Source organism: Hetaerina americana, unplaced genomic scaffold, assembly GCF_022747635.1.
Source record: "Hetaerina americana unplaced genomic scaffold, ioHetAmer1.1.p SCAF_7, whole genome shotgun sequence".
Lineage (NCBI taxonomy): Eukaryota > Metazoa > Arthropoda > Insecta > Odonata > Calopterygidae > Hetaerina > Hetaerina americana.
This window is the reverse complement of record NW_027287316.1, coordinates 8,278,032-8,293,248: the sequence shown is the minus strand read 5'-3', so window position 1 is coordinate 8,293,248 and position 15,217 is coordinate 8,278,032. Positions and strand designations below refer to the sequence as shown.

Genomic DNA, 15,217 nt, shown 5'->3' with positions numbered 1-15,217 from the left:
TCACTCTTCATCTCGTTCCGCTCGGACGAATAGTTACAGTAGCATGAACGTTCAGTTGGTCCTCCGGGCGCCAATCGTCGGAGGATTCTCCAGCGAGAGGTCGTGCCCCGTGAGCCTCCGTTTCACTATCGTTGGCCATTGAAAGCCACTCAAGATAAAATAATAGCTACTAGAAACATTGACATTTTAACTTGGGGGAGGTACCCTGAACCTCTTAACGATGCCCTTCCCGAATGATGCTCGTGACCTAATTCACCCCTCTTCGTCGGTAAGGTGGTGTACGACAACGGCCTGCCCCCGAGGACCAGGGGTGGCAGCGGTGGCGAGGTGCTGGGCGGAGAGGCGGCCACGTGGGGCGAGATGGTTGACGGGGTGACGCTGGACGCCAAGACGTGGCCCCGGGCGGCGGCCACCGCCGAGAGACTCTGGAGCGACCCAAGGGGCAGCGGGCGAAGGGCCAAGAGCAGCTGGCTGTGGGCCCGGACCCGCATGATGTCTCACCGCGAGAGGATGGTGTCCCGGGGCATCCGGGCCGACGCCCTCCAGCCCAAGTGGTGCTACTACAACGAGGGGGAGTGCGCGTGATTCCCACGTCACTCGGGATGAGGTGGGTACTGCCCCTGCACACATGCGTGCATAAATACGTGAATATTCCCCATCACAAGCGGGCCCACAACGAGCCTAGCTGATGGAGTCCAGTTTTGTTTTTCAAGAGAACCACTTTGCACTCGCCTCCAAGGAATATTTCGACAGTCGAGGGGATACGCCATTCCTTAGGACGAGAACTCCCTCTCTACGCGGTGTGTGCAAACCGTGATTGTGGGTGTGAATGCGATTCACGAGAGTGGCCGTTATTTCTTAACACACCCTAGTGATCGAGTGGTTGTAAGTCTGCTTCCTTATTTATTAATGTTGCATTGTTAGGGTGTGATTGAGGTACACCTGGGTCCCTGTTTCCCAAACACATCCAAGTGATCCAGTGTGTGCTTCCCATCTTCCACTTATTAGTCACTTTGTTTTTACCTCCCCTGTTTTAAACAAACGTAGTGCTAACCAAGGTTACGGTCTCTGCTATTTCGTTTTCCAGCATCTAGCGTCCCGTAGAGAAAATTCCACATGGTCCCATTCTCATTAAATTAGTGACAAAAATAGAAAATTGACCAGAAAGGTCAAGAGTTATTGATGATAATGCAGTCAATTGCCGAGATAAAAATGTCGGGCTGTTGACGAACCTTTCGAATTATCACAATAACATTTGTGTTTGTTGTCCGAAGTGGGCTCTCGAGTTGAATCTGAAACGATGAGCAGTAGTTAAATTCCCGGAAAATTAATTCATGAACCTTAAGCATATAGACTAGATTGAGTACCAAGTGATATATAAAAAAATAGAGTTTTGAAACTTATAGTGAGGAAATAGTGGGACGAAAAAATTTAAGGTGAGGTGCCCATTCATATAGGTTGGACCTCAAGTTGAATTTTTTTTAAGGTACTCTACCGGTTAAGGTAGATTTTTGGATGGACACAGCTACCAAACAAACATTTTATTACTCCTAACAAAAAACAAAATCCATCATCCTACTCTATATCAGGTCCCTCTTCATATCTGAGTACTTTCTTCCTCCCTTCATCCCGTCCAACATCCCTATCCTGTTCCTTCCCTTTCCTCTTTTGCCCAACATTCTCCCCTCTATCACAGTCTTCAACATCCCACTGTCGGTCAATATCTCCTTCATCCACTTTTCCTGCCTCCATAGGATTTCTCCCAACAAACCCCTATCTTCGCCCACCATACCAAGTACTTCCTCATTTGTTTTCTTCTCTGTCCATTTCACCTTCTCCATTCTTTTCCACAACCACATTTCGAAAGCCTCCAGTCTACGTCTATCCTCCTGCTTCAATGACCACGTTTCCGCACCGTACATAGTTAAAGTTTTTACGAGTCTTTTCTTAACATCCTTACTCAACGTCCCCGTCATCCACTCCCTCCTCCTTGTGAAAGCCTCTTTTCCTAGTGCAATTCTTCTCCTTACGTCCCTATTACTTTGACCGTGTTGGTCCAAAACACTTCCGAGATACGTAAGCTGTTCCACCTGCTCTAGTTTTTGCCCTCCTATTTTAATGTTTAGCTTAGCCTTTTTCTTTCTAGAAAATCGTATAACCTTTGTTTTATTGATATTGATTCTCATCCCATACCTGTCGCACTGAATTTCCAATTCACTAAGCAATGATTGCAGCCCCTTGGCTGACTGACAAACTAAAGCTTAGTCATCAGCAAACCTAACTGATTTTACGAATTCCCCGCCCACTTTCATTCCTACCTCCAATTCTTCCCATGCCTCTTTGATCATTTCCTCTGCATACAGGTTGAACAGCAACGGCGATAATGGGCAACCCTGCCTTACACCCCTTCCTAGCACTGCCCATCCTGACTCCCCGTTTCCCACCCGCACCTGAGCAGTCTGAGACATGTACAGGTTGCGGATTAGCCTCCTTTCCCTCCAATCTATTCCTATTTTCTGCAATATACCCATTAAATTTTCCCAATTCACTCCATAAAACGCTTTTTCGAAATCTACGAAACACGCAAATACCTCCTTGTTGTGTTCTATATTCCTCTCGATTAATAATCTCATTACTGCAATGGCATCACGCGTACCTCTCCCCTTCCTAAACCCAAACTGATCATCCCCTAAGTAATGATTTGCCCTACTCTCTATCCTTTTGTTGATGATCTTGAGAACAACTTCACCTGCGTGGGATATCAAACGTATCGTCCTGTAGTCATCACATGATGTAGCCTTTACCTTTTTCGGAATAGGAACTAAAACTACTCTCACAAAATCTTCCGGCCAGATTCCTTATATACTACGAATCAGCCCATATAGTCTCTTCCTCCCAGATTTTCCTAAACATTTCAGTAGTTCCGCAGGAATGTTATCCACCCCCATGGCCTTATTTAGTTTCATCTCCCTTAATGCCCTTTCTATTTCATCGCCGAGTATGACTGGACCTAATCTATGTTCCTCTATGCCATTTTCCTTTTCTATGTCTAGCTTTGTTGGTCTATGTTCTTTACTATACAGTTATTCTATATATTCCTTCCATCTCTCTTGGATCTTTCCTGTGCCAACTATTATCTTACCCACGTTATCTCTAACTGTTAGCATCCCATCTTACTTCCCGATAAAGATTTAACTTTGCTATACAGCACCTCAAGTTGAATACGCGTCGAAAATTCGTGGCTCTACACAGAGTACCTTATTTCGGAATTGAATAAGAAACACAGAGAAAATCTTCCCATTTCTCGAATACGAAATTGTGAAATATGACGAATGGAAGCATTAGTTTACTACCGGATATCCTGGATTTGCAGCCATTGCAGGAACGAAGCAAGTTAACTGCACAACTCAAACCGTTAGACAAATGCAAATCAAATTGAACCAAGTCGATAACAAAGAAGGGATAGCATTCTACCGCAGGCGAGAACTCGAAGAAAATAGAATGCTAAAATGAGCGAGACATCAGGTTTTTCAATTTTAGAAGGCATTTAATGATTTTAAATTTTCTCTAGCTGGTTTCTCCGTATGCGTACACTTCAAAAAAGGTTTTTAATGTGACTTTATGTAAATAGCGCAGAATTGTTTTTCAGCAAACTACAGAGAAGACTTCGACAACACTTAAAGGAAGGTAAATTTAAGCAATTGTGACGATGATGACTCTCCTCTAGCAATAAGTGTGAGGCTTTAGACTATTTGAGGGTAAGACAAGAAGCTATCCTTAAAATAGTCAAGTCTTAAGTTTTTGAAATTATTGATTTCGTTAAAAACGAACGTTACACTCCAATTAACAAATATTGAAACAACGAACTTTGGGAATCTTCGAGAAAGTATTCATTTTTATTATATTCCAAAACTAATGTCCGAAAGAGGAATTTTCCAGTTTTACTCATCTAATGACAAAAGGTAAAAGATTAACACGTTGCACGCACGTATGTTAAAAGCTGAGTACTAGTAGTTCAACACACATTTTGCTGCTTAGAATTTCCACATAATGATAAGATTAATAAAAAATAAACGTATTACAATCACACATTTACGTCACTCTGGTTTCCTTATCTGATTGCACGGCACTTAAGTGCGGATGCTAGTCGCTGAAATATGGTGATGGGAGTAAAAGTTATTATTTGTCATTTATTTTAAGTGCTGCATGGTAGATAGTATGCCTACTCCGTGTACTTCATTTGCTCAGATATAAGAATAGAACAGTTCTCCGATGACTCAAATTTGGCTCAAATATTTCTAAGAATACGAAAAAAGAAATTCGAATGGCGCACCAATCCTTTTGTTCAAAAAAACTTTTGAAATATTTGTTGCATTTAATGGTATAAATTGGGATGGGTTAAAGGTCTATCATTATATATTGCCACCAGATGTCCTACTCACTCATTCCTGAAGACTAATGCACCTGATTCTGAATTTGTCTGGAAATTTGCCCTACTTTGCAAAAATCGCTTTGCTTATGCGGATAACTCAAGAAAATGGTGGACATTCAATTCCGTATCTACGTGACTCACCCCGTTATGCAAAAATGCAACACGAATCGACGTCGCACCAATGGGAAATCGGTGTTTTACAGGCGGCGCAATATTTGAATATGCTCGGTGTAGTGTATCGAAATTCTTGCAGTTTCGATTTCCAGAGGGCAAGGCAATGAGGGCAGAAATTTCAGGGGGTTTTCATCCGTCATGCCACCGGATGAATAACCCTTGGGTCAATTTTCCATATGTTGGTTGGTGTCGAAACGGTACTACCTGGTCCAATAAATACCGGAGCATAAAACTTTAGGCCATGGCCTAAAATCTTTATTTTGCAAAATTTAGTCTACATCGATTTTGTCCCCTTCAACGTACTCTCCATTCGTTGCTATGCACTTATTCCATCTTCTTCTTTTCCACTGTTTAAAGCGCCCGTGGAAGTCCTCGGCAGTTAGGCTTTTTAGTTTTTTCGTCGTTTCTTGCTTTATTGTGCCCACATCTTCCCAGTGATTTCCCATCATCACATATTTTGCATTTTGTAAAATAGGAAAAAGTTGCAGGCGGCGAGATCTGTCGAATAAGGAGGATGATTACGGATTGCGATTGAATTTGTTGCCGGAAACAGGTGAACAATCAATGCTAAATGTGCTGGTACATTGTCATGGTGAAGGATCCATCCATCGTGTTTGGTTAAAATACGAGTAGGGTAGTGTGCACTGTTGATTTTCCTAAATTCAGTTCATCAGCTATCATTCGGAAGGTTTTTTCGATGATCGGTAAGGACAAGGCACCGCACACGATCAATTTTGTCCTCAACTCAGGTGATTGAAGGTCGTCCCGGCCTTGCATCATCCTTAGCGTCTCGTCGGCCATCTTTAAAACGCTTAATCCACTTAAAAACGGATATTTTCTTCGAAGCATTATCACCGTAAACAGCTTTTCAACATTTCAGTAATTTCTTGACAACTTTTACCGCACTTCACAAAAAAACTCGATGTTGGGTCGTAGCTCCGTGATTTCGTCAATTTCCATTTTCGACAAACAGTAAAAACAAGGACAATAGAAACTAACATAACTGGCAACGCCATGCGCACAGCTCGACGATCCGCCAAGCACAGACGGCTCATTGGGTCTCAGGCAATTAGCGCCGCTAGTGGGCGGGACTGTAGTCCACATCATGGCCGTCAGATTGCACCAGTTCGCGTATTTATTGGGCAGACCAGACCATGTAGATTTGTTTCCAATAATCCCGAGAGCGACTACTCAAAAGCAATCAATGCCGGATTTGGACGCCTACGTCACTCGTCTTCCGGTGACGCAGGAATCTAATTACCGATGCACTCATATTCGATTGAAGGCGTTAAATAATCAATGTGGGTGAAGTGGGACCCTAGGACCACAAATTTCGAGTTTAAGCGATCGAAGAGATTCCAAAAGAGTGGAATTGCTTCTTTATCAATTAGTTACATAATGGTCCCCAACCCTGGACATATTCAATTTTGTATTTTTTTTACGCGACAAAGAATGCGCATATTACCTCCAGGCCATCAAAATTATTAACAGAAGCTCAACCTACGTTTTAATTTATCATTTTGAAAACACTCTACCTTATGATATAACTGTGGCCTCAACTATTTCGTGAACTTTGATTCGTCGGTCACTCAAAAAAATATCGTAGATTTTGTCAATCATTTCGGAGGAAGTCCCTTCCACTGGACTTCCCGTACGATGTCTATCACTTGTGGACTTAAGGCCACGTTCAAACCAATTTACTCAATGGTAAACAGTCGCAAACAGAGGAGCAAATGTTCCATGAACTACGTACATCCAATTCGGTCGGAATTGATCTCTCTTGCTGTTAAGCCTTTTAAATGGAAGTGTTTAATCACAGCGGGAAACTCGTTTTTCGTTTTTCCAAAGAAATAAAATTTTTTGTTTCAATCGACTATGAAAATGAAAGCAAGCGATGGATATATTAGCTGAAGGTTTAACAGCAGTCTAGTGAGAGATGGGGCTTACTAAAAGCAAACCTTTTCTGATGCTAAGGGCGCTATCTTTTGGATTTTCTAAGGAATTATTGAACGGCCCACGTGTATACAATGTTTCGGGATTAATTAAATAGGTTGATTAAAATGAATTATTTAACAATCACAAAATGAGGGCTGAAAATGCTATTTTATTACTATTAAAATTGTTCAGAATGAATTATCTCTATCTTAGGGCGTTTTACTCCGGATAAGTACGATTCTGAATGGTGTCAGCATGGTACCTCGATGTTCTTTCTTTCGATAATTCGCTTATCTAAATCTTGCATATTTATTTCGTGGACGGGCGTAAGAAGGAGGACTTCCGCAGTTCTGCCTATGATTTATTTTATAATGGTCGAGACACGACTTCATCAAATAATTGGAATTGTACTCCAGTCAAGAATTGGAATAAATACTCAGTTGTTGCACTTCCGCCTTTGTCACCTCTATAAACGTCGATGCTCGACGGTCCACCGCCTCCATTAAAACATCAACATCTCCGTGCTGTCGCATTCGAATGCCATGACAGCTTATTAATAATTTCGATATTTTCAATTGGATTTACATCCTTGCTTTCTCTTTGTTATCTTGTTCAAAATTGGATTCAATGTGACTAAATTAACTCCATTCAACTTGTCGTGAGCTATGCTATTCTACGGCCATGGCAATGCATACGTCATGGAGTAAGCACATTTACACAAAGGATCTCAGGACTGAGACCGACTCTCCAACACCTTTCTTGTACACATGAACATCACTTAGTCCCCCGAGCAATCAGTCGGTGGAAGCTACCTCGCGATTACTTCACGTCCTCGTCTTGTAGTTGCGTGGAGAAAACACTCGCCCCCGCCAATTCCCTCCCACTCCTTCCCGCCGAGCCCTCCTCCCGTTCTGGATGAGCAGGCAGGTGAGCCCCAGTCCATCATCATCCCTTCGATCACCGTGCGCTTGATTGCTTGTGCAACCTTGAACTGCCCTTTGCATTTCACCGTTAACAGTTAGCTCCTTCATTCCATTGTTTTCTCTCTCTTCCACCGTCAATTAATTTCCAGCATTGTTGTCGATTGCGAATTGCACGCCAAGCGTCCACGTGTGCGCGCGGAGATGACTCAGTTGGCCCGCGTTTGCGAAAAAGCAGATGACGACAAAATCGAACCGGGGGAACCCACGGACCGGCACATTCCACAAGGGTACCGACAGTAAGTCTCCTGGGTGCGAGTGGATAATCCATTGAATGCCAACGAGACCCAGTATGAACCAACTATGGCGGGAAAAGGCATCATACAAGGAAGGTTCTTCTTCTCTGAAGCCGCTTATATTTGGTTCAATCACGGGTGAAATAAGAAAGAAAGATTAAAAGCCCTAAGAGGCCAAAGGATGGAGGGAAGACATAATTATCCTATGTGATGCAGAATGACGTGGCATTGGTTGCAGGAAATATGAACGGCTTGCGAAGAGTTATGGAGGTGGGAAAAAATTTCATTCCTGAAGTATCATCAGATAAAAATGAAGACAATGATTGGGAGGATGTTTGAATCAGATAGTACGGAGAAACAAATGTCTGAGACCCATAACAAAAGTAGAGATGTCAAAAGAAGTTTTCAAATCCATCGCAATTTATTCTATGCAAAAAATATGCCAGGCAAGCAAAGTATATTTTTAAAACGCAAACTGTAGAATTTACCGTATTAAGAATAACAACAGGAAAGGCACGAAGGGTGGCCGAGTAAAGAGAAAAGATGAGTGGAACGGCCATGCACAAGAATGGAGGAGAAACGACCAATGTATAATTATGTAGCAAGGGATGAAAAAGCCTCTGTGGAAAGAGCAGTTGACAACACGAGAGATGGTCACGTTATAAATACGGATAAAAGGGGAGAAGAGGAAGTTGGAGAGGGAATTCGAGGTTGAATGGGGCAAGTGGATGGAGGCGATACATAGAGAGAGGTGTGGCGATGCATGCTAGAGACAAGGGGTGGGAACGGCAGATGAGGCCGTGGGAGAGGATGGGGGGCGACTCAAGCGGCGGGGAAGGAGTTGAATGAGAATGGCGGGAAGGGTTGAAGGTGTTAAGAACTGGTTGGGCATTTGTTTCCTTGATAACAACGCCAGAATTTTTTCCCAACCAAAAGGTCCTCCTTCTCCCAACTTTTTTCAGTATTTCCACTGATATGTGGCGGTGATCGGAGTGATAAGATACTGGAATGGAAATGTTTCGCAATTGCTGGAAATATGCCACATGCGAGTCGCGTGTGTGTTCATCCATTCGTGGATGACACCATATATTATCGATTTGAGCGACCGTTCCAGGAGTGACCTAGCTCGAGTGTCCGCCTTTTCTCGGGTGTGTTCAACATATAGTATGTACTGATTTTCCACATATTTGGGCATTTTGATAAATAATTATGGATATGCGCAAAGATGCACTACATGTGCAAAAAATGCTCAAAAAAATATATGCATACATATTTTATTTTATATATATATATATATATATATATATATATATATATATATATATATATATATATATATATATATATATATAATTATATATAATATATTATTTTTTATATAATTATATTTAAATAGAATAGCAACATTTAAAAGGACACTCACACGGTAAATTGTTCGAGCTTTCGGCCATCTCAGAGGCCTTCTTCAAGTGAGACTGAAGTCTTGTTATTAAAGTCCATTATATATATTATATATAAGTTGGTAACTAAATAAATATGTTCGCCATGCGTGAGATTCCATCCTAATCTCTTCTTCCTTGGGCAGGGCATCTCTGGAGCAGTTCCTTAATTGCTATCAATGTCCTGCAATTTCCATCAATTAACTTCAGCAAACTTCTTACTTGTTTCAGTACAGATGTGAAGCTACCGCTGCTCTTTTCTGGAAAGATGGATGGGCAAGTGCAAACACAAGAACAAGAAAGAAAATGTATGTCATCCATGGAAGATGCAACTGTAGAAAATCAAATGAATTTATCATTTTTATGTGGTGCATTTCATCTAACACCATTCGTTCACTCATGCTGCCACTTTTTCATCACTGTGTGCTGAAATCAATCAAGTATTCATTAGGCTCGATGAAATAAATGATAAATATGGTAAAAAATGACACAAAAATCAAATTTCCACAAATGATGAGTGTTCGGCATCACTTGTGCCTAATCAATGATTATCTGCTAGTGCAGTAACTTGCCTTAATGTTTTACATAATTTATTTTTATAATAAAAACTATTGATCTAATGATGAAATAAATCATATTTTGTTTCCAAAGTTTTGTCCTTAAGTATAAGCTGAATGGAAAAACACCATGGTTAAACCTTGAGGAGGCAGGATATGGAACTTGAGAGCTGGCACTAAACTTCCCTCACATTTGCCAATTGGTTAATATTTTAGCATCCCTATTATTACAGTACCAATGCTCTATAACTGAAGCTCAACCCATAATAAATACCAAAGATTACTGAAAAGGAATTGTTTGACAAGGTTCAACACCAATCTTATAAATCAGTTTTCATGTGAATCTTCATTGAAGAGTGGATGACTTATACCATCCAGCTACTGAGCTAAATTGATTCATATGGATAGAGATTTACTTCAAGAGGGAGGATTCTACAACATGGTCTCATTCTCAGAAAACAAGAATTAAAAATTTAAATACTCTTTGAGCTGTCAGATGTCACTTAGTTAAACTTATCAATGATTTTCCAATTAAAAATATATATTTGCACCCAATACATTATTTCCTTCACCTTGGAATATAATCTTGACATGGAGACAGGGCTTGCATATTCTGATTACTCCAACGACTATGATGTTGGGATCAATGATAAATGCTCATTGTAGGATCACCCATGCATATGTATATCAAAGGGTAGAAGCCAAACAAAAAGTAGTCAGCACAGCATCTGTCCCTCAGTGAGGAGTCAGCAAATGCATCTGACCACAGCGGGGTAGAAATTTAGAATAGAAATGGTTTTGCATCAGGAGCATCATTGAGGAAGGTAATGGGAAACTAGCTAAATTACGAATCTCACTAAACTATAATGGGCACAGGTTTTATTTTGAGTCTTACCGACAACAGGACTCTGCCCACTGAGTGCATGAGGGTATTGTACCCAGCATCCTAGGAAAAAGGTTACCTAAGTCATCTTGACATAAAATTCTACCAAAATGGAAGTGGTCAGGCAGGAAGAAAGACACACAAGAGGGCCACAATATTTTAAATAGTGACTTGAAATAATAAGACGGTGAGGATATGGAAGTTAGAAGACATCAAATGGTAGATGGAGAAAAGAAATACGAATAAGTCAGAGCTGTACAAGATGAGACGGGAGGATAGCAGGGATTATTAGAATGATAGTAATAAAGTACTGTGAACCAGACAAAAGCCAGGGGAAGGTGGCAGTAATATTGAACAAAATGTTAGGACAAAATGTAGAGAACATTGTGCAAGTAGTTGCTATTATGTTATTAACAAATTTGGTTCATACTCAGGTCTCTTTACATAAATATAACTGAGAATGGCCTAAAATAAATTTTGGTTAGGTAAATATTTACGACCCTCCCCGGACTACAACCTTGACGTGGTGGAAGGGCTTGTGCCTTCCGATGACCCCTAGAGCTGTGCTGGTGGGAGTAATAATTATTGCTCCTGGTAGGGTCACCCATACCAGATAGGTCGAAGGTTAGGAGCCAAACAAAAGGTAGTCCACGCAGTGTCTGTTCCTCAGTGAGGCGGCTGCAATGGCGTCTGACCCCAGTGGGGCGGCCAGTAAGTGATGGTGTCACGTTAAAAACACTATTGAGGAAGGCAACGGGAAACCACCTCAATTATCATTCCCAAGAAAAAATATGATGGACAATAGAGATATTTTGAGTCCTGGCAACCACGGGGCCCGGCCCAATCGGCCGTGTGTCGTGCCCGGCAGCAGGGGAGGCAAGGCTTCCGCGGTCGTCATCCCACGAAACCCTTGCAAGGGAAAACCAGCAGCAGCAAGACAGAAGATGCAGGAGAAGAAGACCACATTAGTTAGAATAGGAACGTGGAATGTTTGGACAATGATGAGGATGGGGAAATTGGAGAATGTTAAGCGAGAGATGGGCAGGGGAAATGTAGATATTTTAGGTCTGTGCGAGGTGAGATGGAAAGATAGCGGGGATTACTGGAGCGATAAGTATAGAATAATATACAGCGGCAGGGACGAGAGCCAACGAGGGGTTGCCATAGCATTAAATGAAGAGGTAGGAAGAAGCGTAGTCAACATAGAGCAGGTAACGGATAGAATACTACTAATAGAGATAAGAGCAGAACCGACGAACTTAGTTATTATTCAGGTATACATGCCACCGAGCAACCATAAGGAAGAAGAGGTCGATAAGATATATGATGAGTTAGAGGACATAATCCAGTGTGTTCCTGCAGGGAAATATTTTATAGTGATGGGGGATTGGAATGCGACGGTAGGCGAAGGAAGAGATGGTGACGAGGTCGGGGACTACGGTTTAGGCACGAGGAATGACCGCGGGGAGAAAGCAGTTGAGTTCTGCAAGGTACAGGGGCTAGTCATCACCAACACTTGGTTTAGACACCACAAAAGATGCAGGTATACATGGAAAATACCAATATAAATCCCTAAAATCATTAAGCTAATGATCCAGTTATATATCAAATGAATCTCACTACAAAATGTATATTTTGGCAATGTAAGGTTTCTATATCAGCTTTCGACAAGCCACAGAATTCAGAGAACCTTTTCCAATATGTTTTAAATGCCTAAATGGATGAGAGAAATTGAACTATTCAAGTATAAGTATCTGTGACACAGGAATCAACTGACAGTTTTAAATTCTTCCATGCAGTTTGTTAGAATACCTTTTAATTGTGAAAAAATGTTTTTACGCCTTGTATTCATTATCAGTTCGGTACATTTGATAAATGCAAGTTGAAAGAAAATCAAGTAAAAGTAAACATTAAAAAATCAAACCTCAACACTTCTTTCACAATTATTCTCATTGATAAATATTGATTGATTGATTTCCATTTCGTGTGAACGTGTGGAAATTATTGATATTCATATGAGGTACATTTCTATAAGCCTTGCCTAAAGTTTTGAAACAAAGATTAGCCCACTAATTAGAGAATAAAGGAATGGCAACATTCTTTATCTTTTTTTTGCTACTAGTAGTGGGCATATTACCTATTGAGTAATTACATGGCTGAGCAATAGCCAGGAAACAACCCAGTTCAGTGTACCAGGCTATTGACAAATATTTAGCTGGACGATTGACTTCTAAATAATCAATCCTTGAGATGGTTCCGTCCCTCACAGCTGCTTTAAGAGAATAAATAGGTAAACCAACAATGTTTACAGAGAATTTGCTGCTTCACAAAAGTGAGTATTGATTGACAATACTGCTGCCATAAAATAAAGAAATATTTAACCTTAGCTCTTTGACAACTATTGAAAAACTTATTTTTTTTTGCAAATTGAACCTTCAAAGAAAGACCTGTCAATGAGTTGGCAAGAAAATATTGACACAAACATTTGAATGTATTAAAAGATCGTGCACTCGAACTCAAGCCAGAAATAAATACCCTAAGATATCCCATAAGTCCACACAGGCAGGGATGGTAGCCTCTGGTGATTCAAACTCCCCAACCCCCCCAAGAGGCCAGTATTCAGCACGTCAGCCTCTCAACATGTGGTGCATGAGGGGGAAGTGATGGCCAATCTCATTCCACAACTTCATTGCTGAAGACTACCTCATCATCTGGGCCCACTGTATTTTCAATGACCAATTGTGGAAATGCTAAGGAAAGAGATGTGCATAATTAATACTATTAACTCAGTCATATATTTTACTTGTATTTTGATGAATCTATTGGATGCATGGAATGATGGCTGAATAATCGATAAATTTTTTTATTTAAGCATCTTTCTCCCCATGAACTAAAAACTTGACAATATGAAAGGCCTGGTCAATTATGATGACCCCCAAGAGGGGTACTGTTGCGAGCTACGATATTTGTTCCAGATATGGTCACTCATAACACACCAGGAGTTAGCTCAAAGGATAGGAGCCAGACAAAAAGTAGTCTGTGCATTTGTTCATCAAAGAGTTGGTTGCAAAAGCATTTGACCCCAATGGTTTCACCATATTATGAGGGATTATGTCACATAAAAAACACTGTTGAGGACAGCTATGAGAAACCACCTCAATTATATGTCTCAAGAAAATGTGATGGCCAAATTATTCAGAATGAACAACTGAAAGCAAGGATTGTTCACTAGTTGTGTGTTATTCCCAGCGACAGTAGACGCAAGGAAGGCTTCCTTGACAATTCTCATCACATTAAATCCATGAAAAGTGGGATCAACAGCAGAAGCAGCAGAGGAGGTAAGGAGAAAAATTAGGCGGGGAGGGCAGGTGAGGAAGGAGTAAGAAAAGAATAGGCATGTGCAATGGAATGAAGGGATCTTGAATGGTAGATTACCAAACACATAGCAATAATAAAAAATAATAAAGATTATTACAGGACAATGCCCAATTTTCAATAATAATATTAATACTTTTAATGTCCACTGACCATATATATCATGCAGGTGTAGGAATGGTCATAGAACAAAGAGTACAAAATACAGGTACATTTAGTCACGATGAAAATGCTTTAAAAAGACCATATACATTAAATTATGCTATAAAAACACAAGGCATTACAACTGCATGTCATTTAAAAATAAATTCATTGAATATCAACTCTTCAGATGAAGAGTTTCCTGGGTTTCAATTTGAAACAACATACTTTATCATTTGTTTTCTGTGAGTGCGGCAATGTGTCATAAATTCTTACACCCATTTTAATTGGACTTTTACTATATGAAATTTCCGATTTATGGTAAATTATCTGGTTGGTATGATTATTTATAGTTGAATATGAATGAATTACATTATTTGCACGAAAGAGATGGATATTATTTTTGATGAAAATTTAAACATAGATGGAATGGTAAGGACACTTAATTTTTTTAATAAGCACCTACATGGTGTCCTATAATAAGCATCAAGTGCACATCTATTTACTTTTTTCTAATTTATAAAACTTAGTGCAACAGGCATACATCTAGCATCCATAACTACTCCACAAGAGGTAAATCAAATCTAAATACTACTTACTGTAGATTGTCATTAACTTATAACACATTTAATAATGTAGAAATACGACTGTATAACTATCTGCCAACTCAGTTTTTATTGAATTGCATCCATAGTTTCAAGAATAGGGTATATACCTGGTTGGCTCACCCACTTTACTCATTGGATGAATTCTTTCATTACAACCTTCACCACATTTACGAACTTATGTTTGTATGTTAAATAATATCTATATTGATGACATTTAATAGGATTGTACCATTTTTCAAAATGAATCAAGTATTATTATTATTGGCCAGTTATGGCCAACAATATGCTGCCCACCATGGTATACGTTCTCTTCAAAAGGGAAACAATATTGTTTTGAATAGCAACAGCAGGCTTGGTATTTGGTTTTACTTGAAGCATAATGGCGAAAATGTGCTATACTGCAGGAAAACCGCGATATTTTACCTTAAATTAATACTTTCGATGACTAATATTTATA

At 40.2% G+C, this 15,217-nt stretch overlaps 1 protein-coding gene across 2 annotated transcripts in view; it reads left to right on the top strand.

Moving 5' to 3' along the window:
• Positions 1-9,777, top strand: part of LOC139696308 (chitooligosaccharidolytic beta-N-acetylglucosaminidase-like) — a 75,947-nt gene extending 66,170 nt beyond the window's left edge. The window contains exons 5-6 of one of the 2 annotated variants that reach the window (XM_071595013.1): positions 274-607; positions 9,433-9,777. In XM_071595013.1, the coding sequence (XP_071451114.1) occupies positions 274-585 (312 nt within the window). In that variant the 3' untranslated portion in view covers positions 586-607; positions 9,433-9,777. Of the gene's footprint in view, positions 1-273; positions 608-9,427 lie in introns of both variants that reach the window. The other variant, XM_071595014.1, reaches the window with a different exon arrangement.
• Positions 9,778-15,217: the final 5,440 nt, after the last annotated feature.